The sequence below is a fragment of the Oikopleura dioica genome, chromosome 2, assembly GCF_907165135.1.
Source record: "Oikopleura dioica chromosome 2, OKI2018_I68_1.0, whole genome shotgun sequence".
In the NCBI taxonomy this organism is placed as follows: domain Eukaryota; kingdom Metazoa; phylum Chordata; class Appendicularia; order Copelata; family Oikopleuridae; genus Oikopleura; species Oikopleura dioica.
In genome coordinates, this window is record NC_137292.1 from 14254596 (window position 1) to 14277834 (window position 23239).

Below are 23239 nucleotides of genomic sequence, written 5' to 3' on the forward strand. Positions count from 1 at the left end.
GTTCAAAGACTTCCTTCTTAATTCGTCATTTTCAGGAATATCAGCATCAAGAAACAGCAGACTACGATATTTACAAGTATCTATCAGATGTTGGCGGAGCCATGAGCCTGGTACTAGGAGTTTCTTTCGGTAAAACACTGTTTTTGGCTGATTTTCATCGTTGATTTCAGTCTCATTTCTCGAAATGTGCGAGTGTCTGCTTGCAGGAACACGCTCAGGATGGAAAAATCGACGACGAATAGCAAAGGCTACTCGTAGAAGTCTAACAACAATTGGCCTCATCAAACCAGCATTGACCACGTTTCTCAAAACTACTGCCATTCTGGTAGAGGTCTTCGTAGATGGTCTTAAAAATAAAACAATCGTCATTTAGGGCTCGACTGATGGCCTCAACGATGAAGAAATTGAGAAAATAAAGAATGAGAATAAAAATAAGGAGTCATCCAAATCGCCTGCTACAGTTATAAGAAATGAGCCAAAACCATTCGAAAAATTGGAATCAGCTCCACCAAGTTCTTCTTATCAATCACAAGACTTTGATCAACCTGAGCCGCTTCGAACCGAACGTCTTTCCTGTATGTTTAGTTTTCTTCCTTGATTTCAAACGGGCGTTTTCAGTAAATTTGAACGACATTTCAATTGATGAAGCGAACAGTTCCCGACCCCCATCTCCCTATCTTCGGTTTAAAAGCAAATAAAAAATGAAAGAAGTAAAGGATTTTAAGATATTACCGAAATGTCTACCCAGAAGCGCACTCAGGAGGAATGATCATCTCGAACAACTCCTCGATCACGATCAACATCAACGAGAATCGAAATCCGCGCCCAACTCTTCGAAACATCGGCCGCGTAAGTTCCATTGAGTAGAAAAAGAAAACAGATTTCTCCTCAAAGAATGGAGCAGTGGACATTCGAGGAGATTCTAACGAAACGCGCGACTCGTTCAGCTACTTAGAAGTTTTGAGCAATCAAAGATCTTGACTATTAATTCTTTACTTCAGTCTGAAATCTTATTATTCGCATTATTCGTATTAAAGCAAACGAAATAAATATCATTCAATAAAGTATTAGCTTGAAAAAATCAGAATTTCAAATTCCATGCCAGCTAAGCTGTGGAAAAAAATAAGCTCAGCTTAGCTGGCCGTATTTATTTTTAGCTTAGCTAACCTAAGCCGAGCTGAATCTTTGTTATAAGAACTAAGGTGGACTTTCAATTTAATCTGCCAGATTTGCTTTTCGATTTCCGGAAAAAGTTTCCATTAGACCCCCCAAGTATCATACCTTTTTAGAATCGTCTTTAGCTGCTCTTTTCCCATATGGAAGCCGATTTTTGAATTTCGGACTTTTTATCGGATATTTATCGGTTTTTGTGATTTCTAATGCATTATTCAAGTCCCTATAAGTTCCAAACGATTCTAGTTTTTTAATTTTTTGCTCGATAAATAAAAATATCTCGTCGAGAGGATTCTAAAAAGTTGTTAAAGTACTAGATTGGGACAATCAGGTGGAAATTAAGGTGCACCCTTGGCAGATTAAATTGAAAGTCCACCTTAAGGTTAGCTAAGATCGGGCTCAGCTGCCGAGCTGCTGAGCTTGCAAGGTTCGCTAAGCTGTACAAAGCTAGCTGAGCTAGGCTAGGGATTTGAGCTAAGCTGAAAAAACCGACAATTTTGAGGACTCTTGAATCAGATAAGTCGGAAAAAATTATTTTATTGCATTTATGAAAAATACTACCAACAACAACTGCGCGTATATTTTGTTAATTATTTGTTTAGTTAACATAATTTCACGGTAAAATGTCATTTCCTCCGGCGGTTAATTCCAACAATAAAAGACAAAGATTTCCATGACGATTCGAGCGCCCTGATTGGCTGCTCTTGGTCACTCACAAACTTTTTCTTTCCAACAAAACTGCGTGTTTTTCGGTTACACGACGTTTTCAGCATACCGACGTTTTCAGCAATCGACGTTTTCAGCATAACGACACTTTCAGCGCCGCTGAATTCGTCGGTTTGCTGAAAACGTCGGTTTGCTGAAAACGTCGTTTTTCACCTGAAAACGCGTGGGCGTTTAGAGAGGCAACCATTTTATCAAACTTCATCTGAAAAAGATATTTCCGTGAATCGTAAAATAACATAAAATCGATGTAATATTAATGAGTCAGTTTAACTGACTCAGTTACAAAAGATTGTATTTGATAAAATTATTATTTTTATCTTTTTCAATATTGATTTATCATTATTTTCAATGTTTTAAAAACATATTCACGAATCTGAATAATAAGTTAATACTTTTAACATACTGGTGATTATAATTATTATGATAATTATGTATTAAGAAAGATATTTCGCTTATTCGTATTACTTTTTCTAAATAATGCATTTTTCATGACTCATTTAGAAATGCTTTAAACTTTTAATTAGCCAATTAAATTGCGAGAACGTCGCCTTTAGATCCATTTGGTTAGAAAATTTCGTCACGGCAAACACCCACGCGTTTTCAGGTGAAAAACGACGTTTTCAGCAAAGGCCAATTTCAATAAGAAGTTGAAAACTTAAAACCAAAAACCCCCCTTATTTTAGCTCATTGGAAAGAGCATGAAAAGTTATTCCAGAAAAAGTAGTCTTGTATGCTGAGTCATGTCCGATGACGTCACAGACATTGATTGAAGTTCCAAAAGTCCCAAAACTTTCGGACGCTCTCATTTTTATTCTACTGAAGGAAAATTAGAGCTCGAAGATGAAAAATGATCGTCTTACGCTCCTTTATGCAGGCCTGCAAAAAAAATCTTATCAATAATGTAAAACTATTTTTTCTAGAGATGTAAAAATTTTTTCGACTCAAATTTTTTTCATTTTTGGTTGCCTGCGTAGAGTGGCCTAAGACGGTCAAAACCCTGTATCTAATGTTTTTTCCGAAAAATATTTTAGGAATAAGAGCGTCCGAAAGTTTAGAAAATCTGGGACTTTAGTCATCGATAATGACGTCATAATCTATGACTAAGTCACTTTACCTAATGTTTTCTAGTGTAACTTTTTATGGGGATTCCAATCAGACAATAAAAAGGGGGGCTTAGGATTTGAAATTTCTACTCCTTATTAAAATTGGCCAAACCGACGTTTTCAGCAAACCGACGAATTCAGCGGCGCTGAAAATGTCGTTACGCTGAAAATGTCGGTTGCTGAAAACGTCGGTATGCTGAAAACGTCGTGTAACCGTGTTTTTCACCTTCGGGGAGCTCAGGCAGAGATTTCATAATGGTTGGCGTTATCGCAGTCGATGAAATTGCAGTTTCAGAAGAGATCTTATCGAGTTACTATAAGGAGGTAAGAGAAAATGGCGATTTAGCGCTAGAAATTTTGAATTTTTGTTCGAAACTCCTCTTTTTTTTCGATTTTCTCGTCATTTTTGTTAAAGTATCAATTAAATCAAAATTACAAAAATGTAGATTTTCTTTCAGTAAAACGAAATTTTAGTACTTTCCCCTGGACCCATTTATCGAATGGTTGGGTTACCGAAACGACGAGACCCTGAGCCGACGAGAATTCAGTTTCACCCTCAAGGACGACGTTTACACTCGATTCCGAAGCTTCACGAGCAAGGAAGAACTGCATCAAGCGTTTATCAAGACCAAACCAGAAAAGGTAAGATTGAAAATTGACCTTGAGCCGCTACTCTGTTTGTTTGTATGTGACTCTTACTTACTCTTCCCTCCCCTTAGATCGATATTGGAGCCATCTACAATTACAGCTGTAAACATCGCTTGTCTCCGGATTTCAAAGAAGAGCAACGAGAGGTAGAGAAATCTTTTCATATGCGCTTGAAAAAAAGCAACCTGTGTAGAAAGCGTTCTGAAGGAACTTTTATCGAAAGCCGCGAAATTAAATTCATCTTTCAGCTCGTTTTCGATATTGATATTTCGGATTACGACGATGTGAGAACCTGCTGTCAGGAAGCGCGAATCTGCAAGAAATGTTGGCCCCTGATGTCGATTTGCGTCAAGGTCTTGGAGCAAACGATGAAGAAGACTTTTGGCTACGACAAATTACTCTTCGGTAAGATTATTTTTCCCAGTTCATTATTTCGGAAGTGAATGCATTGATACCTGCGCCCCAGGGTGGTTTACAACTCCTACGTCCGTCAGTCGGCAAACTGGGCACTGACATCGAAAATCGCGGAAAATCGCAGCCGCGCTTTTTCTTTTCCGACAACTAATGAGAAAATATAGTGTTTTCGGGGCGAAGAGGAATCCATTGCTGGGTGTTTGACGAGGCAGCACGAAAGCTAAACGGGCCGGAGCGGTTTGCACTGGCTCACTATTGCCAGGTCACGGCGCAACAGATTGGCACTTCTCACAGACTCCACACACACATCCAAAACTCGCTCAAGATCACCGACGAGTACTGGGATGCCTATCTCGAATCTCAAGGTAAAATTTTTTTTCACAAAAGAAATTGACAGAGAAAATTTTTAGATTTGCTTGGTTCAGAAGAACAAGTCGACAAAATCCTGAAATACGTGAAAATGGACGAGTCGGTAAGAGATGAATGGAAGGAACATATGCTCAGATATGGCAGCACGATGGAGCGCTGGAGCGTTCTTGAGCAGAAGAAAAGAGAAGCGCATACGAAAAAGTACAAAGACCGACTTTTCATCGAGCGAATCAAGCTGGCGGTGACCTACCCAAGGATTGATATCAAAGTCACGGAGGGATTCAATCACTTGCTCAAGGCACCGTTTTCCGTCCATCCGAAGACTGGAAAAGGTAGGACATCTTTCTTATAATCTTTCTCTAACATCATTTTAGTTTGCGTCCCTTTCACTTCCAAAGAAGTGGACCAGTTCGATCCAGAAGCTGTTCCGACCGTTTTCAGCCTCCGAAAAAACGATGAAGAGCTCGTAAAAGTGATCGAGAAGCAAGAAGGAGACTTGTCCAAGAAGTACTACCACGGAGAAATGAAGCACTCCGTCAAAATCTTCACCAAACTCCTCAACCGAGTTTTCAAAGAATGAAGAACTTTTCATTTCTCACTAGAAATCATTTTTCTATCACTGCCCTTTATCACACCTCACAATTCCAATTTACCAAATTCAAAATCGCAACTGACCTTTTTCTTTTCAGAATCTCACAAGCCAAAAATGTCTGACTCCGAATCGGATACTGAAATCACCATCGCCAATGACTTGGTCGTCACCAAGTACAAGATGGCCGGCGAAATCGCCAACCGGTAAGCCCCACTAGTAAATTTTCCATTTTGAACGTTCCCTCTTTTCAGAGTCCTCGCCCTCCTCATCGAGAAGACCAAGGTCGGAGTGAGCGCCCTCGAGATCTGCAAATACGGAGACGACTTGATCGTCCAGGAGACCGACAAAATCTACAAGAAAGAGAAGGACATGACCAAGGGTGTTGCCTTCCCCACCCAGGCCAACGTCAACCACTGCATTTGCCACTACGCTCCTCTCTCTTCCGTTCAGAAGGACGTCATCATGAAGGACGGCGATGTCGTCAAGCTCGATCTTGGTGTCCACGTCGACGGATACATCGCTGTCGTCGCCCACACCGTTATCCTCGGTGACGCTAAGAAGGGACGAGCTGTTGATGCTCTTCTTGCTGCCCACTACTGCGCTGAAGCCGCTCTCCGACTCGTTCGACCAGGCAAAGAAGTGAGTATTCAAATTTCGAAAGGAGCCTATTAACTTTTCTTCAAGAACAACGAAGTCACCGATGTTGTCTCCAAAATCTCCGAATCATACAACTGCCGCGCCGTCGAAGGTATGCTCTCGTACCAGATGGAGAAGGACACCATCGACGGAAAGAAGACCATCATCCAGAACCCAACTGAGAAGCAGCGACTTGAACACGAAAAGGTAAGTCTTCAAAATTCCTTCCTCACAAAATACACAAAAAATTTTGAAGCATCCACTCCGATTTCCAATTTTTAAAAGCTCATCAGAGGTAAACATGCGCGATTTTGTCGCATGTTTATGTTGCTCGCGTAAATGTCAAAATCGATGTCGATAAGGTTCTGTTTCCTCCTATCTAAAAGTGAATTCTAGTGCGAGTTCGCCGTCAACGAAGTTTACGCTATCGATATGTTGATTTCCACTGGTGACGGTAAATCCCGTGATATGGATGTCCGAACTACTATCTACAAGCGAGAACCAGACCAGGTTTACCAGCTCAAAATGAAGGCTTCTCGAGGTGAGTAAAGGCTCCAAAAGCCGAATTTATCATGTTCTTCAGCTATCTTCTCCGAGGTCGAAAAGAAGTTCGACGCTATGTGCTTTAACCTCCGAGCTCTCGACGACGAGAAGAAGGCCAAGATGGGCATCAACGAGTGCGTCAACCACGGTCTCATCACTCCCTTCCCCGTCCTCGTAAGTTCATTATTATCACACCACCAACTCACAATCTCTCTTAGTTCGAGCAAGAAAAGGACGTCGTCACTCAATTCAAATTCACGACGCTTCTCATGCCCAACGGTCCATTGAAGATCACTGGCCTTCCCTTCGATCCTTCCCAGTACGAATCTGAGTTCAAGATCGAGTGCGAAGAAATCAAGGTAACAACTTTGCTTCCATAGAAGTTTCTAAATTTGCCTCCTTCAGACTCTCTTGGCATCGTCAGTGAGCCGAAAGAGCAACAAAAAGAAGAAGAAGAAGGCTGCCAAGAAAGCCGCTGCTGATGCTGGCGTCACTGCTTAGATGATCTAGGCTAGAATGTAACCGTCCTCGACCTGAAATTATCACTCCTATCTCGACAATTCTGTTTGCTCTCTACTACCACCACGTGTACCAAATGTGTACCGCTCTCCTAGCTCATCATTAGTCCATTTTCGAATTCTGAATTTGTTCAATCTCTCCCTCTCTCTTTTATCCATTCTTCCCCTCGACCAGCACGTCTAATGAGCCTCGCAACAACTGAACGGCCCTGGAAAGAAGCATCGAGCGCCGGATTCTAGTGATTCTAGGTGCTCGCCGTGCGATCCAGTCGAGCCTTGGTCGAGTACTCAAATTGTCGGGCCGCAAACCTCATTACGCCCTCTCTCGTGCACCGCCGCTCAAATGCACCACAATTATCAAAGTAAAGAAATAAACTCAGTAAGGAGTGTGCGAGCGAGGTAGGGATGGGTTTTGCGTCGGCTAGCCGTGCTGGTGTTGACCATCTTGCTTGAGTCCGGCTTCTTGAGCTCCCTCGCCGGTAAGAACCGTCCGGGCAGTACCTTCGCGCGAATAAAAAAACCTGCTCGGGAGGTTAATCCGCAGAGGGATCTCAACAGTCTGAAACCGGACTCTTGCCCCTTTTCTTTTAATTATACTTATGGGTGCTCACTGTATTTGACCTGTCCGCTGTTCTGCTTGAGCTGAAGTCGGCTAATGCAAGTGACTAATAAATTAGGCTTAATAATTATCGAACGTTGCATTATTTATAGAAAAAGAAGAAGGCTGTGAAAGATTTTTTACAGGCGGTCGCTTTTTTGACCGAGAAGAGGTTCTTTTTGAGATGAGTCCTTTGAGTCGCTGCACCAAAAACCGGGCCCAGCAAGTCCCAGTAGAATCGGATTTATGGCTGTCCCAAAGGCGCAGAAATAATATCTCATGTCAGCAAAGATTCTTAAGAAGCTGCCGAGTATACCGCGGCCCTGGTCAGTTCCAAACTCGCGTATTAGCTAATTCACTCATAAATAAGAAATCAAGGAAGAGTTCACTTTGTACCTCGTAGCAGTAGTGCGGTATCCAGCATAAAATGAAGCCGACGTAGATGGCAATGACTAGCGCATTCATGCGTCGCTCGTCTCTGGCCTTGAGCCGGCCAGCTGGCCCGTGATATTTGTACTGTGCACTTTTCAGTGCAATCACAACTGCTCCAAGAGCGGTGAAAATAACTGGCATTAGGAAGAAAAAGGTCATCATCCACAGTAATCTACTGCTTTTGTACAGGGCAGTGAATTTGTAGAGCCACGGCAAGGAGGTGCTCAGCTCTGGGTTCGCGAAAAGTTTGTCCGCACATCGAATCGAGGGTACTTTTGAGTCTTGCTTTTTCAGGGCTTGCATATTATTTCTAGCGAGTTACTTATTTTGTAAGTAAACGCCGTTCATTTCTATTAAAAATAAGATCAATTAAGCGTTAATTTGCGCACCCCTAACAGAAGTATATCAGGCGTCGCCAGTAGAATGGAGGAGAGCCAAATGACCAGCAGCCTTCCAATAACATGACTGGGGACCGACGAATAGGGTTTATTAATTCTTGAGGCCGAGTTGAACCGTTCAATGCCAAGAGCGTAGAAGGACAGCACCACTACCGAAACCGTGAGCGTCTTAATAATCAATTTATTGCATCTGTCCGCTGCATAATTAATTTCCAATAAAACAAGTCCAATCATCATGATTTTGAGAACGATGATGATTATTATGATCGTCATTTTTTAACCTTTATTTGATCAGAATCAGCGTTGGATTCAACCTCTCCTCGTTGAATTTAATTTTAAATGAGCTGGATGGCTTTAAATTTTAAATAGTTAGACTTACCTCAACTGGAGCTACGTAATCACACGGGGAAAAAGGAAGTTCCACATCTGCTTTTGGAAAAACAACTGTGAACATCTTCCAGTTTCGTAACGTTGGCACACATAGCAAATATATTAGATGCGCACATGCTACATTTCCCAACAGGTGTTTTGTAAGAGTCTTAATTGTTTTATCAAGGGGGATTCAATTTGATTCTCCTTCAAACCTTTTTTGAGCCAACTAAGCTCCAAATAATCACATAAAGGTTGCCAATAATTCCGACCAGCTCGATAATTGAATAAACCACGAGGATAAGCTTCTCTGTCTGTAAATCTTTGGTCATTAGATTTGAATCCAAGCTCTGGCTCAAATCCCCGGATGCTTCTGTAATCTCTCTCTGTACGAGCAGCGGGGTGCTACTGCTTCTATCTGTAACGGTGCTCATCGACAAAAAAATTATCCGGCCCGAGCGGGGTCGATCGATCGGTGCTCGCGCTTTTGGCAAAAAATATGTCCGACAGTTCTTCCAGGCGCACTACGTTCTACGCCTCCGCGAGCGCTGAACTCCCCTGGGCACCAGCCCCGGAGCAAAATTATTTCCTCCGAACGAGACGTACCATATGATCACTAGGCTTAGCATACAAGTATGTCTAATCGAACAATATTGACAAAAATGCCCAACGCCGCCTTTTAACAAGAATGGCTTTTAATTATCCAAAAATGAGCTGATAAAAGGTGAATCCAGAAATAATTAAGGCTCTCTCATCAATAATCTACTCAACATTAGATTAAAAACCGCGAACTTAGAAATTACTTTCCGTTTCTTTTTTTTTCTTTAAATTTAGAATTTTGCTATCCTGAAATCAAATTTTAAAACCTATCTTTTACAAATAAAATTTTTGAATTAAAAAATGCTGAGGTTGTTGGTCGTTTATTAGAACTTTGGTACTGAGGATGTATTTTTGCGAACGGAATCAAAATCAAAACACCCGTTCTAAGTTCAATATTTACGAAGAGCTCACGAGCTTCTTTCTTTTTTATGTTCACGTAAATGGAACTTTGCGATTTATTTGAACAAGCATCGCTTGAAGACATTCTGAACGGGTCCAAAAACTGCTCAACGAAACAAGTTAATAATACCATCAGATTCAAAGTTACCACGTTTTTCTAGATTCGTAAATCTTTATCGTTTTCGTAAAGTGCCAACAGAGATTTTCTTCAGTTAGCTTCATCAACTTACCTGGTTTTCATTTACCAAATTCAATTGTAAGTCATTTCTTTTTTACGATTTTGTAATTCTGAAACTTTTTTGTTGTTTTTGAATTCTTGAGTCTGAAATTGGTAGCTTTGTTCTTGTGGCAATAAGCCAAAAATTCTTGAAACAAAGCGCGTTGAGTTTGAGCTGTAGAAATCTATAAAACTTTCGGAGTCGTAAAGCATCATTTTTTGGGCAAGGAATCAGTCAGCTTTTTCATCGTTTTTATTCCAACCCAGGTTATTTTTGGCTGTAATTTTAATTGCAGGTGAATGCACCAAAGAACGCTGAGATAATTGAGTTGTCAGCCTTTTGTTTTTAACCGGAGGCGAAGTCGGAATTTCGCCGAAACGCCGTCTGAACGTGAAGAAATTTTGAAGACAAAAGAGTTTTTTCAGATAAAATAAAAGTAATCGCCGGGCCAGGATGTGTGGAATTTTCGGATATTTGAATTTCAACTCGCCGAAGACGAGAAGAGAAATTCTCCAGACGCTGGTCAATGCTCTCAAACGAATGGAATACAGAGGCTACGACTCTGCAGGTGAGTTTTTTTAGTTTTAATAAACTCTCGTTAATCTAGAATAAAAATTATAAAGAGTCCTTCTTTAGGTCTTGCTTTTGACGGATCAGCGGATGAAGCTGATGGCTCCCGAAAGACGCAGCTCTGCAAAATGCCCGGCAAAGTGAAGGCGCTTGAAGATGCCACGTTTGCGATGGACACGGATATGGACGAGGTGCTGAACAACCACTGCGGCATCGGGCACACGCGATGGGCCACGCACGGTCCCCCAAGCGAACTCAACTCGCACCCACAGCGCTCTTCAAACAACGATTTTGTCGTTGTGCACAATGGAATCCTGACCAACTACTATCCTCTCAAGGTCACTCTCATTTGCGTGCGTCATCAGCGTTAACCTCATTTTTAGTGCTTTTTGGAAAAGAACGGTTACCAATTCGAGTCCGACACTGATACCGAGTGCATTCCTGTTCTTCTCAAATACTTGTGGGACACAAAAGGCGACGAGCAGCTCACTTTCCTCCAACTCGTCACCAGATGTGCTCAGCAGCTCGAAGGTGCCTACGCTATTTGCGTCAAGGTGAGCAGCATTAAAAATTAATCGCAAATCGAGCTGAAATTTTCAGTCCCACTTGTTCCCAGGGGAGGTGATTGCTACTCGACGAGGATCGCCCTTGCTCATCGGAATCAGCTCAAGCTCCAAGCTCAATTGCGACCATATTCCTATCATGTACTCCGCAGGTACGAAAAACGTCAAAATATACCGATAGCTAGGAGTAACTCCTAAGGAGTTAACGACTCCTACAGTTGCTTATTGCTTCCTAACCATGTTTTCCTATCGCTCTATATTAACTCGTTTTCAAAAGTCTCCAGATTCCAGCTTCCAATCGGAAAAGATCCGAAACAACGAAAACTCATTACTCGTAATTCCAGCGACAACATTTTTAATTGTAATTTGCAAAAAAATTAATTTGGGTTTTTCACTTTTTTACTACGCACGAATATGCTTGAAATGAATTTCAAATCACTTATAAAATGCCCATTTGATTATTAGGGTCTAAAATTATTTTTGATGAAACATTTGTTGCTCTAATTGAACTGTCATTTCAGCCAACACAAAAGAATCCGGAAAATCTTTGGGTCCAAGACGAAACTCCTCGATGACCCTCTTCGCTGAAGGAATGGAGACTGATATTGAGTACTTTTTTGCCTCCGACGCTAGGTAATAATCCTACCCTTCCTACACTCAATAAATGATAGGACAAAAGTGGCGCTTTTCTAACTCCTTTTTAGCGCCATTATTGAGCACACAAACAGAGTCATCTACCTTGAAGACGACGACGTGGCATCCGTTGTCGATGGTGGTCTCTCACTCCACAGAGTGCGCTCGTCATCCAGTGTAAACGATACACAGGTTCGTACTTAACTCGTAATCGCTCTCCATTCAAGTTTAATTCAGCGTAACATCAGCAAAATCGAGCTCGAGCTTCAGCAGATTATGAAAGGATCGTACGACAGCTTCATGCAGAAAGAGATCTTTGAGCAGCCCGAATCCGTCGTGAATACGATGCGAGGACGAGTGTCCTTCGAAAAGGTTTTTAGAGAAAGATTTCTTTTATTGCTTTATTGTATTTTTAACGCTTATTAACACAAGTTCAACTAGGGCGACGACAAGGATTCTAACTCGGTAAAAAACCCATCCCGAATGGAGCTGGCACTTATGATTTAATTTACCGCAATCATTTAGTCCTCCTCAATTAGACTTTCAATTAATTACTAAGAAACTCGCCAAATTATCGTTTGATACATTGGCTTGAGTTTTACATAATATTGCTTCATTCTCAACTCAAAATTCTAGGAACGCGTCGTATTGGGCGGCCTTGTGGACCACATCGCTGAGCTGAAACGATGCCGTCGTATCATTCTTATCGCCTGTGGAACCTCTTTCCACTCGGGCATCGCCACCCGGCAGCTGCTCGAGGAAATGACCGAGCTTCCGGTGATGGTCGAGCTTGCTTCTGATTTCTTGGACCGACAAACGCCCATCTTCAGAGATGACGTTTGCTTCTTCATCTCTCAGTCTGGCGAAACTGCTGACACTCTCATGGCACTCCGGTACGTCTGCTCCTTACCTTATCTTCACTCCACTTCTATCATTTCAGTTACTGCAAGTCCCGTGGTGCTTTGACGGTAGGAATCACCAACACTGTCGGCAGCTCCATCTCCCGTGAGACCGATTGCGGCGTTCACATCAATGCCGGTCCGGAAATCGGCGTCGCCTCGACAAAAGCCTACACGAGTCAGTTCGTCGCTCTGGTGATGTTCGCCCTGATGATGTCCGAAGACAGGTTTTCCAAGCGCGACAGATACATGGAGATCCTCGAGGGGCTTCGAGAGCTGCCGGAAAAGATCAAGAAGGTACTCGAGTTAGACAACGAAATCAAGGAACTGGCAAAAGAGATGAAGGACAACAAATCAATCTTGGTGATGGGAAGAGGGTACAACTACGCCACTTGTATGGAGGGTGCCCTTGTAAGTCGCATGTTGAAAGAGAATTCATTGATAATCATCCTCATTTTAGAAAATTAAAGAAATCACGTACATGCATTCGGAAGGAATTCTTTCTGGCGAGTTGAAACACGGTCCACTTGCGCTCATCGACGATACAATGCCTGTAATGATGATTGTCGTCAAGGACCACACCTACGAAAAGTGCCTCAACGCCGTCCAACAAGTCACAGCCAGAAATGTAAGCCTCGAGCAAAATCGGGAATAGGCAAAAATAAAACCATTATTAGGGCAAGCCAGTATTTATTTGCGAAGAGAGTCTGACCAAAGACTTGAGCCGATTCGGCAACAAGATTCTCTCCATCCCTCCAATTGTCGACTGTCTCAAGGGGATTCTCACAATCATCCCGCTTCAACTCATGTCCTATCATTTAGCTACGCTCAGAGGCCTCAACGTAAGCTAACTTCTTCCCAGAAAATACAAAATTAATCATTCCATTTCAGGTCGATTTCCCGAGAAATCTCGCAAAATCGGTGACAGTCGAGTAAAACTCAAAACCCTAAAAAATCAGTCTGCAAAACCGTCTTCTGCAATTCAAAAATTCCTGTTCTGTCTTCCACCTTCTGTGGCCTTATTATTCTAGCTTCGGAATCAAACAAAAAATAGAAAACAACTGACCAATTCATAAAGATTCCTGGCTTATCACGTGTATTCGTAATAATTTTATTTTTCATTTTTAAATGGTTTCAATAAAACATCTTTCATCCAGTTGCCTATTTATTTTTAAATAATATACCGATCGATGGTAAACTTCTGGTCCAAAATGAGCCTTAGATACTATGGACCAATAACAGTTATCCGTCAGAGACCTTATTTCTGATCTCCTCGGTATACCTGAATTTTTGAGGCTGAAAGCGATGTTGTTATAATAATTATTTAATAAATAATTGATTAATATGGTGCAATATATTTTTAACAGCTTTACTAACTTACCTATTTTCGAGCTGATAACCTGATAATGCAATTTTACCTTCATTATTAACAAAAAATTACCTACGTGCAATCCTTATATTTAACAGTTAACTATTTATTTATCTGTAAATATTTATATTTCAAACTTACTTGCTCCGCTCCTTTTCAAGATCAACTTACCCTTTCTTCTTTCTGCTATCTTTTTTGTTCTATCGAAGTTAGAATAGCTGACTAATGCATGTTATGTAACCCTACTGTAGCGTGTTTATCTTCCCTCCCAAAATATCTCTGTCAAACTATATTTTACCTAAACAGTTATTTTCCCGAATGGAGGTAGAGAAATATAGATTTTCACTTTCAATGACCGAAAGTTTGGATGAGCGGCCTCAGATGAGTTAAATTGTTGCGTTCAGAGAGCACTAGAATCATCCTATGATGCTAGGATGAACTTGGACTGTTTCAGTTTGAATCTTTTCCAGTTGAAAAAGTTCGTCGAAAGTAAACATCAGAAAAAGGTACGCAAAGAATCACTAGAACAGGTCACATGTTGAATTGCAAATCTTAAAAATACCCACCGCTCAACTGAACTTGCGTCCGGGATCTCTCTAGAAGACCCCCGCGGCCGGCTCTTTTCGAGAGTTGTTGGTTTCACTCTTTTTGGGTGACAGAGAAAAAATGCCCACCGAGACCAAAAAGAGCAATCAGCGGCAGCGATTTCCCCGTCGCCGCCAACTTACGAGGAAAAATTTTGAAAAATTGAAAAAAAAGACAAACAGGCCTCAGAGAAAGCAGCTTTTGACAAAGATGTTCAGAGTCCACAAAGACTAGAAGAAGAGATACGCTCACTCTGTAGATCGTTAGGGCAGGAGGCGACCGTTCATTTGCTCAAAGTTCTTCTCCAGTTCCAGGAGAAGTCTGCTCACCCGGTAAGATAGCAGCCACCGGTCGGCTCAAAGTCTATTTGTTTTTAGGTCGAGCCAGCAGTCCTCTCTGAACTTGCATCGCTATTAAGCTCAGAGTCCGGCCGCGCTGCTTTCGTCACCGCAGGTACTTCCCCACCTAGAGAACCTCTTATCCACACTCATCCCTTTTTCAGCGGACCAAACTGCTGCGAAAGACCTACTCCCGCTCATCACCGACGGTCTAGGCCTATCATCCGCTCAGGTGCGTGTCTCTCAGACAACGAAAATCTAGCTATTGATTCTAGAGTCTTGCCCTTGCGCTAAGCCTCACGAAAGCGAAATCGCCCGAAGTACGAGCCGCTGGAATAGAGTTCATTCAAAAAACTCTCCCGCAAGTCTTGGAAGACGTTTGTGCCACAGACAACCTCCAAGTAATATTCGTACAGTTGATAAAGCCCCTAAAATCGTTTATCCTAGGGCCTAGATCTCATCGTACACGGATTACTGCTATATCTTTGGAATAATCCATCAGTAGTCGACGAAGAAACAAAGGTGAGAAAAAATTGCTTCTTCTCACGTGTGCAACTGCTCTTTAGGACAAGTTCTACCAGCACCTGGTGAATCAATTCACCTTTGTTCCGACTATCTATCGACCTCTCATTCCCAACTTGTAAGTCGCCCACTTAAAAAACCGATGTTAGTTAAATCTTTTCAAGCGAACAATACAAAACCGAACAAGACGAAACCGACGATCTCCTGAAGCTCATCCAGCCAATGGACGCAAATCAACTTCCTGATCTGTTCCGTGAAGTCGGTTATGGCTCCACATCGACAGTCGCCGATTGCAAGAAGGTTCTCTCCAAAGTATGGACGAAGGAAGGCGACAAGATCTCGCCCTCGGCAATCGCAAAGACCCTTTTTGTGATGGGAAAGACTGTTGTTGGACTAACTTCTGAGCCTGCAATTACCTCCAGTTTCTTGGAAAGGGACTTTTCTGCCAATGACATCCCAAAGGTAAATAACCATAAGATTTTTACGGCCTTTACCGTCCGGTATTAATTCTAACCCTTCCTTGACCACGGAAGGAGGACTTTAATTACCGTGTGAAGCAGCAGGCTACTTACCGGTTGCGCACAATGAACGTACCAATGGCTGTTTATTCCTGACCGTAAAATCTCTCAACTTTTTAACTCAATTTCTCAAATCTAGGGCTGGAATCCCGAAGTTCTCGCGGAGGCCGTCTACCAAAGCGATCCCCACTTCAACTGGCACGATGTCGTCCAGTCCTTCGACTTCCCTGGTTTCAAAGTTGACAACGAACCCGCGCTCAATCTACTGGTGAGCTGTATCAAGTACGGGCTGCACTTACGGGACAAAAGTGTGCCTTATGACAAGATACCCTTTCCAGTAGATCGCATTCTTCAGCGATGGAACAACCGCGAAGGCCAGTTCTCCTTCCTCAAGCAAGCTCTCTTATCACCAGATATTATCCCCTTCGGAATCTACGAATGCAACAAGGCGCAGCTATCTGCGCTGAAGACCCTTCCAGACGCCAATGATCCAAAAGTCAAGTGCTGGCAGAGCATTGATCTGATGCAGGCACTGCTCAACCTTGGCGACGACGCGAGTGTACGAGAACGCGTCAAGGAACTGATCCACGACGGAATCAACTACTGCCCAGATGTGATCGTCCTCGCTCTTGCGCAAGCCCAGGTGCATTGGTCTGCGCTGCGGCGGGATTTGCTCGAGCTCTTGCTGGATAAATACGTCGTTAATCAACACCCGAATTCTCTCTCCATTATCACTTTCATCTGGACCAACTGCGAGCAGGTTCCTCAGATTAGAGACCTTCTCGTGCACTCGCTCAAGAAGTACTACCGGGAGAACCAAAGTGATGCGGCACTAATACGCGTCTGCGACATTGCCAAGGAGATCAAAGCGCTCCAGGTTCTGCTCAAAGTCCAGTCCGAAGCCGATTTCGCCTTTGCCATTAAACTCGCCATTCAAGCATCGCGGCATAATTACCTGAACTTCAAAAAGTGGCTCGAGGACTACTCCTCAAACGTAACCTTCCTGCGCGAGCTCAATCAATACCGACTCATGGTCAGCGCGCATACGATGTCGCCAATGGAGCAGCCGAAAGAAATCGAAATCATTCGCGAATTTCTTTCGCAACTGAGCTCAATGAGCAGCAAGCCACCCGGCGTCTCGCAGGGCATGGAGCCGAGAATGATTTCGCCAAGTGTGCCCTTCTCTGAAGCCAATCTTCGCGTAATGGGTCAGACCTCGCCTCCCAACATCGGCGGCTACAACCCAGCTGAAATGAACATCGGACTGCCTCATCTCAATCGACCCAATGTTTCTGGAGTGCCACCCTCGTCAGTTCCCGGTTTGAGCTTCATTCAAGGATTACCACAAGATCCAACGGGCTTGATGACACCAGCAAGTTTTGGCGCTCTTCCTGGAATGCCAAAGCCGCCAGTTAGCAACGCAGGATTCAACTTTCAACCAGCTCCGAATCTCGGCCAGCCTCTTGCGAACCCGATGCAGCGACCAATGCAAATGCCTGAAGAAGAAGCAGAAGTCATGGATCCTTTGATGAGATCTGTGGACAACCTCTATCGCGAATTATTCAGCGGAAAGATCACCGAAGAGTACCTCGTTGGACAGATCCAACAAATGAAGACGAACCCGAATCAGCAAAAAGAATTCAAAATGATCCTCAGCCAGCTGATCAAAGAATTTCGACACTACTCGCAGTTCCCGACGGATAAAGTCGAATGCATCGCGAAAGTTTGGGGAAAGATTCTCTCCGACGAGATCTTGGACGATGCGCGAGACCTCAAGCAATTCTTGGATCATGTTTATCACGCGCTAAAAGAAGGCCTCAAAGGAAATGACAAGATGCTGCTCTTTGGTGAAACTGCACTTCAGATTTTCATCCTCAAATCGAGCAATGCACAGGAGATGCTTGCCAAGAAAGCGATTTATCAGCAGTTCTGTGCCCGCGTCGTCCGTGAAATATTTGCTAATGGCGGGGAAAACGCATCACGCCGCCGTCTATGATCGCAAGAATCAAGGTCAGTAATCCATTATGAAACAATTGTTACGCTATCCTTAAGTTTTAACCGACCGGTTCGTAAGTTAGTTTTCGCGCACCTTCTATTTTGAGTCCGTAATTGGCCGCGCCCGCCCACGCCGTCGGTCCTCCGAGTCGAGTCGATGATCGAAATCGTATCCCCTTTAGCCCAGCCCCCGCTGAACACTCCCAGATTTACAGTCAAAAAATAGAACGCGCGCAACAGTTTTTTTAAATCACGGAAAATTTAATATTTTATGAAGGAATGCGCTGCCTTGGCAGATGTGCGCCATCCACCCAACGATGTGTCCGACAAGATCAAGTTTATCATCAACAACATGAGCCCAAACAATGTCAAAGAAAAGGCGAATGAGGTGCGTCGTCTGCTCGACGATAATCCAGGCTTCTACAGATGGTTTGGAACTTATATGATCAAGGAGCGAATCCTCAAGGAGGAGAATTTCCTTGGACTCTATGCCGAGCTCACCGAAGCGCTTTCGGAAAAGACTGCTATCGATCCTCCGTTCACGCAGACTGTTCGAACTGATTTAGTTGCCGGAATCAAGGCTTTGCTTCAACAGGAGAAGCAATCCGGAGACATGGACTCAAGAAAACGACTGAAATACATGGGTCGCTTCTTAGGCCTAATAACCATCGAAAGAAACCGTCCCATTATTGCCGATGAGATCGACTTCAAGCTACTTCTGCTCGAAGCTCACCTTCGAAAACGTCGAGGAAGTCCAAACTCAAATGTCGAGCTCAAGTTTGTCGTCCCTTTCGTCGCCAAAGTGATTGAATCGACGAAAAAGTCGGAAGTCTTCGCCCTTCGCGTCGAAACCGTCCAAGAGCATCGTCAAGAGCCGAAACTCATCGCCACCGGTAACGCTTGGACCCGAGGTGTCATGTGCACCCTTATCGAGCTCTGCAAGGACCCTGATGCCATGGAAATGGTCAAATTCGAGGTCGAGCTGTTGTTGAAAGAGCAGAAATTGTCGATGGAGCACTTTGAAATACTAGCGCACGAAAGCGTCCTCCAGAGCAAAGAAATGATGGAGACAATCATGTCTCCTCGTTACAAGTCTCAGTTGAGCGTGAACAAAGACGCTGGTCTCCAGGTTCCGATTGCTACGACCCCTGTCGATCCACGCAGTATCCCTAGCAGCATGGGTAACATCCATCCTCCCCAGCCGCAGCGAATGCCCTCGCAAACATCAATGGAGCAGCCTCCTTTGCCATCTTACACGCCACAGTTCTATTACGACAAGATTGACGTGTCGACAGACGATATGAACACTCTTCTTCCTTACCTCAAGGTCAGAGAAAACTTGCCAATCGTCCAGGCTCTCGGCGGCTCTCAACAAGTCAAGCTCTTCCTTCTCGCCAAAGCGTTCTCGCAGTGTTTCCTCGAGCAACAGCCCTTGTGTGATCTTATCGAACGTCAAATCGACAGGAATTCGCAAATCGCTGCCATTGCTACTGAGGCTCTTATCAAGAAGGACTTTGCTCTTGAAATCGATGATCACTTGATGTCCTCGTGCGCGAATTACTTGAGCAGATACCTGGCTGCTGGTATGTCTATGAACTCGCTTGCGAATAAAGAAATCGGCTTCGCCCGTAACATCCAAGACAGACTACAGGAGCTGATCAAGCAGAAGCTTGTCTCGACGCCAGATGAAATCATCAATGAAAACGCAAAGATCCTCGTTGAGGACAACATCGAGCTGTTTATCTGTTTCATTCAAAAACGCACCTCGCACCAAGCTATAAGAAAAGTAGAACAACGACTTTTGCCTGAAATCCGAACGCGTCAACGATGTCGTACTGATCCAGGCCTAGAGCGGCAATTTGTCCAGAGTTTGTCGAACATTCGACAGTATCACCTCGCCGTTATGCCCGAGCAGATCCGTCTCACTCCTCAAGGCGTTAAGCAAGAGCAACTTCGTGTGTATGAAGAATTCGCCGTCAACGTTCCAGGCTTTATCCCCAGCCCGCCGATGTCGATCAACCAGCGACAGCCAGCTCAACCGCAGCTGAATCCTTCAGGACCAACGAGTCAAGCCTGGCTCAGCAGCAATCTTGTGCCTTTATACAAGAAGCATTTTGAAACTTTCAAAAGCAAAATGGCCGAAATCCCGCGTCAGGACGTTGCGATCCCGGCTGCCGACATTCGCGGAATGATGCAAGTGCTCCAAACCCTCACCGATGGTCTTCAAACTGCCGCTACCACGAGAGACTTAGAGTCGACTACGAAATTCATCAAAAATCTTCATTATTGTTTCATCGTTGCGTTCCGAAAGTCACATGATCCCCATGCGGGCAGTGACGAGGATAGATACTGGAAGAGTTTTGCTTCGCTATTTGCGCTCTGTCTTAGGGAAATGCAATCAAGCTTCGACCAAGAAGTCTCTCCCAACTGGTTCGCTAACAGAGTTCTTTACTCCATGGATATTCAGGCTTCTTCTTCCCAAACGACTGGAATTATCGGTAAAAGGAGTACACGAGTTCTGTTTATTCAACACTTTTTAGATCCATTTTACCTTGACCCTCGATACACCGAAGAAATGAAGCTTCTTTTATTAAACAAAATCGTCCTACCTGACCAATACGACAAGTTTCTTCAACACTCTATTATTCAAGTCGCCAAATGTACCCTTGATCAGCACGCCACGATGTTCAAGCTTGGAGCCCTTTCGCCAAGACAGTATTTGGACCGAATCATTCAATTTTGCATAGACTTGTGGGTATCACTACTGGCCAATCCAGCCCAAACTGGGCCGAACAAGGGCGACGAGCTAGTTCAGGAATTCGCGGAAACGATTCCAATCATCGTTAATAACTTCAACAGCCACCCGTTCAACTCCCTTTCTGAAGAAACTCGTTCTAAAGTTCACGGTAAAGACTTATTTTCAAAGGCCATTTTTAATCACTCTTTTCAAGAGTTCAAAACGAGATATCTCGACGCTGAAAACACTCGCTTCAAAATCCAAATGTCCAACGGCAATACTGCCCAACAAATGATGCAATCTGGCATGTCCGAAGCCAAGAAAGACCTTCGCCAAGCAGGCGCTGAATTCAAAAATAATACTGCTCGACAACTGCTGGAACAGTGGGTCAAAATTTTCTCAGGAAGAGATGCCGGCCGAGACTCGACCAGAGGCTTCTCGGCTTATGTTGCGATTCTCAACGAAGCGCACATTTTGAAGACCGACGAGTGCATCAAAAGGTACGTCTTGCCATTAAAAAGCTTTTCTAATCCGATATTTTTATAGATTTATCCGCTGCTGTACAGAAATTTGTGTTGATGTCCCCTCTAACCTCGACGATATGAAAATGCGACTCAATGTCTATCAACAAATTGATGCATTTGTTAGGCTCGTTTGCCTTCTTATCAAGCATTCCGGCGATACAACTAACCCTGGTAACACTGCGCTTCCCTTGTTCCGGCTTTGATTTTTTCGTTCAGGCACGAAAGTTAATTTGTTGAACCAGGTTCTTGGAATTGTTATCGGTGTTTGCCTCGAGCATCAGCAGCAGCGTGGAAAGGACTTTGATCAGATGCCCTTCCAGCGTATTTTCATCATGCTCTTCTACGAGCTCTGTGCTCCTGAGGAAGTTCTTGTCTCTATCAACTGGCACACTCTTCAAGCCTTCACCCAAGCTTACCATCACCTTCGACCAGCGAAAGGTAAAAAGTGAACCCGATTACCAGCTCTATACTTTACCATTAGCGCCTGGTTTCGTTTTCGCTTGGATCGAGCTCATCGGATACCGAACATATGTCAGCAGAATGATGAGCCACACGCCAGAGAAGAAGGGATGGCCCATGTACGCCCAGGTAATACCAAAAACTCTTAATGACTCTTCTATTCAACCGCTTCTTTAGCTTCTGTCTGACATGATCAAGTTCATGGCGCCTCATCTTAGAAATCCAAGCACGATGAGCCCCGCCTTCAAGCAGCTCTACGACGGCATGCTCCGCCTCCTCTTGGTGCTCTTCCATGATTATCCACAGTTCCTTCTTTCTTATCATTACGGTAAGATCGTAGAATTACTTCTGTAATTGACCCAAACTTGTTCAGCTTTCTGTGATATTGTGCCGCCAAACTGCATCCAGCTTAGGAACCTTATCTTATCGGCGTATCCCAAACATATTGCTGATGATCCGCAGTACAATACTCAGAAGCTTATCTTGGATAATGATGTTCACGAGAAGCTCAAGCTCATGGGAGACATGTACCGAGCTCCATCAATTCTTACGAAATACGAGGTTCGTAAGAAAATCAAAAGGCCCTTCTTAATTTCCTTAGAACTCGATCAAACCAGACGACTTCAAGCAGAAACTCGAGAGCTATCTCAAGGACCGCCAAAACACCGAGTTCCTCACTCTTGATCTCGTCAACTACCTGATGAAGACCAAGGAAGACCAAAGAACAACTGGCACCAAGTGGAACACCCTGGTCATCAACGCCGTTGTCATCTTTGTTGGTGAGCAAGCGATCGCTCAAATACTCGGAAAGGTACAATAAATTGCATTAAAACTGACTATCAATGTTCTTCTTTAGCAACAAGCGCCAAATCCGGACACTGTTGCCCACAACTCATTCATGGATATCTACCAGGTATTGCATCAATTCGTTTGGCTTGGGATCTAAAGCAATATTCTAGAGCCTCGCAGTCAGCTTGGACACCGAAGGTCGATACATGTTCCTGAACGCGATCGCTAACCAGCTTCGATACCCCAACGTTCATACATGGTACTTTATGGAAGTTATTCTCCATCTTTTCGCTGAGTCTGGCGCTACCGTTCGCGAGCAGATATCTCGGTAAGATCAATCAGCTTGATAGTCGTCTAATTCAATTTAGTGTTATGCTTGAGCGAGTGCTGCTACAGGCCCCTCATCCGTGGGGTACGCTTGTCACGTGCCTTTTGATGATGAAGAGAAAGGACTTCTGGGAGGCCGAGTTTGTCAACTCTCATCCAAACGTAAGGCGAAGAATATTAGCCTTTTTTGACCTGATAAATTCAGATTCGAAAGCAACTGGAACTTTTCTACGAAAAAGCTCTCCGCCAGGGTGTTGCCTACCAAAAAGCCCCGCCACTTTCGGAAGCTTAAGAGAATCATCCTGCCAGAGTTCGACTTTCTGAATGAAAGATCAACTTCCCCTTTTCTATAAATATATTTCGCCCCTTTTTCGTTACCTAAATGTGAAAAAACCCCACCTAGAACAAATTTATAAATTTATTTTTCAATTCAATAGTCATTTATTAAGTAAATATACAACATATAAAAATAGTAACTACTGCTTCAAGCTCAAGCCTTTTTTGCTTAATCGAGGTGTAAAGTGCATTTTCCGCAATTATTGCTTTCTTTTCAAAAACCAACTCCCAGGCGCCGTGGTGGTAGTAGTTATGTACAGAAATCGTCCCTCTCTGTACCTTTGCGATTACCAAACTGCCCTTAAATCTCTACACTGATATCTGCCACAAATTTTCTTT

General features: G+C 43.5%; 5 protein-coding genes across 7 annotated transcripts; 4 read left to right on the forward strand and 1 right to left on the reverse strand.

Annotated features, from left to right (window-relative positions):
• Nucleotides 1-1960: 1960 nt before the first annotated feature.
• Nucleotides 1961-5091, forward strand: LOC145700287 (DNA primase small subunit-like). The gene is made up of 7 exons (XM_081777539.1): nt 1961-3326; nt 3477-3644; nt 3722-3796; nt 3899-4055; nt 4229-4429; nt 4475-4765; nt 4808-5091. Exons 1-7 carry the CDS (start codon nt 3258-3260, stop codon nt 5011-5013), a joined length of 1167 nt encoding a protein of 388 aa, XP_081633665.1. The 5' UTR covers nt 1961-3257; the 3' UTR covers nt 5014-5091.
• A 23-nt stretch (nt 5092-5114) lies between these two features.
• Nucleotides 5115-7408, forward strand: LOC145700289 (proliferation-associated protein 2G4-like). The gene is made up of 7 exons (XM_081777543.1): nt 5115-5228; nt 5277-5664; nt 5710-5868; nt 6058-6202; nt 6245-6378; nt 6423-6563; nt 6610-7408. The coding sequence occupies exons 1-7, from the start codon at nt 5140-5142 to the stop codon at nt 6703-6705; spliced, it is 1152 nt and encodes a 383-aa protein (XP_081633669.1). The 5' UTR covers nt 5115-5139; the 3' UTR covers nt 6706-7408.
• Nucleotides 7409-7429: 21 nt separating this feature from the next.
• Nucleotides 7430-8070, reverse strand: LOC145700297 (uncharacterized). The gene is made up of 2 exons (XM_081777551.1): nt 7717-8070; nt 7430-7670 (listed from the first exon to the last, which is right to left on the reverse strand). The coding sequence occupies exons 1-2, from the start codon at nt 8053-8055 to the stop codon at nt 7461-7463; spliced, it is 549 nt and encodes a 182-aa protein (XP_081633677.1). The 5' UTR covers nt 8056-8070; the 3' UTR covers nt 7430-7460.
• Nucleotides 8071-9627: 1557 nt separating this feature from the next.
• LOC145700283 (glutamine--fructose-6-phosphate aminotransferase [isomerizing] 2-like) lies at nt 9628-14101 on the forward strand. Of its 3 annotated transcripts, XM_081777533.1 has the most exons (15): nt 9628-9774; nt 10162-10304; nt 10373-10644; nt 10690-10860; nt 10907-11021; nt 11147-11230; nt 11391-11502; nt 11574-11694; nt 11740-11874; nt 11944-11967; nt 12139-12395; nt 12443-12812; nt 12862-13029; nt 13079-13243; nt 13293-14101. In XM_081777533.1, the coding sequence occupies exons 2-15, from the start codon at nt 10190-10192 to the stop codon at nt 13335-13337; spliced, it is 2154 nt and encodes a 717-aa protein (XP_081633659.1). In that variant the 5' UTR covers nt 9628-9774; nt 10162-10189; the 3' UTR covers nt 13338-14101. The 3 variants fall into 3 exon arrangements, with proteins under 3 accessions (XP_081633659.1, XP_081633660.1, XP_081633661.1); XM_081777534.1 differs by lacking the exon at nt 11944-11967; XM_081777535.1 differs by lacking the exons at nt 11147-11230; nt 11944-11967 and having other exon boundaries at nt 9629-9774; nt 13293-14100.
• A 43-nt stretch (nt 14102-14144) lies between these two features.
• On the forward strand, nt 14145-22993 carry LOC145700773 (CCR4-NOT transcription complex subunit 1-like). Its single transcript, XM_081778099.1, has 22 exons — nt 14145-14276; nt 14574-14687; nt 14733-14808; nt 14858-14925; nt 14969-15094; nt 15141-15215; nt 15260-15333; nt 15380-15677; nt 15873-17721; nt 17995-20226; nt 20269-20634; nt 20680-20965; nt 21012-21160; nt 21206-21427; nt 21471-21577; nt 21626-21776; nt 21822-22009; nt 22050-22259; nt 22305-22361; nt 22408-22565; nt 22606-22726; nt 22770-22993. Exons 1-22 carry the CDS (start codon nt 14205-14207, stop codon nt 22854-22856), a joined length of 7086 nt encoding a protein of 2361 aa, XP_081634225.1. The 5' UTR covers nt 14145-14204; the 3' UTR covers nt 22857-22993.
• The last annotated feature ends 246 nt before the right edge of the window (nt 22994-23239 follow it).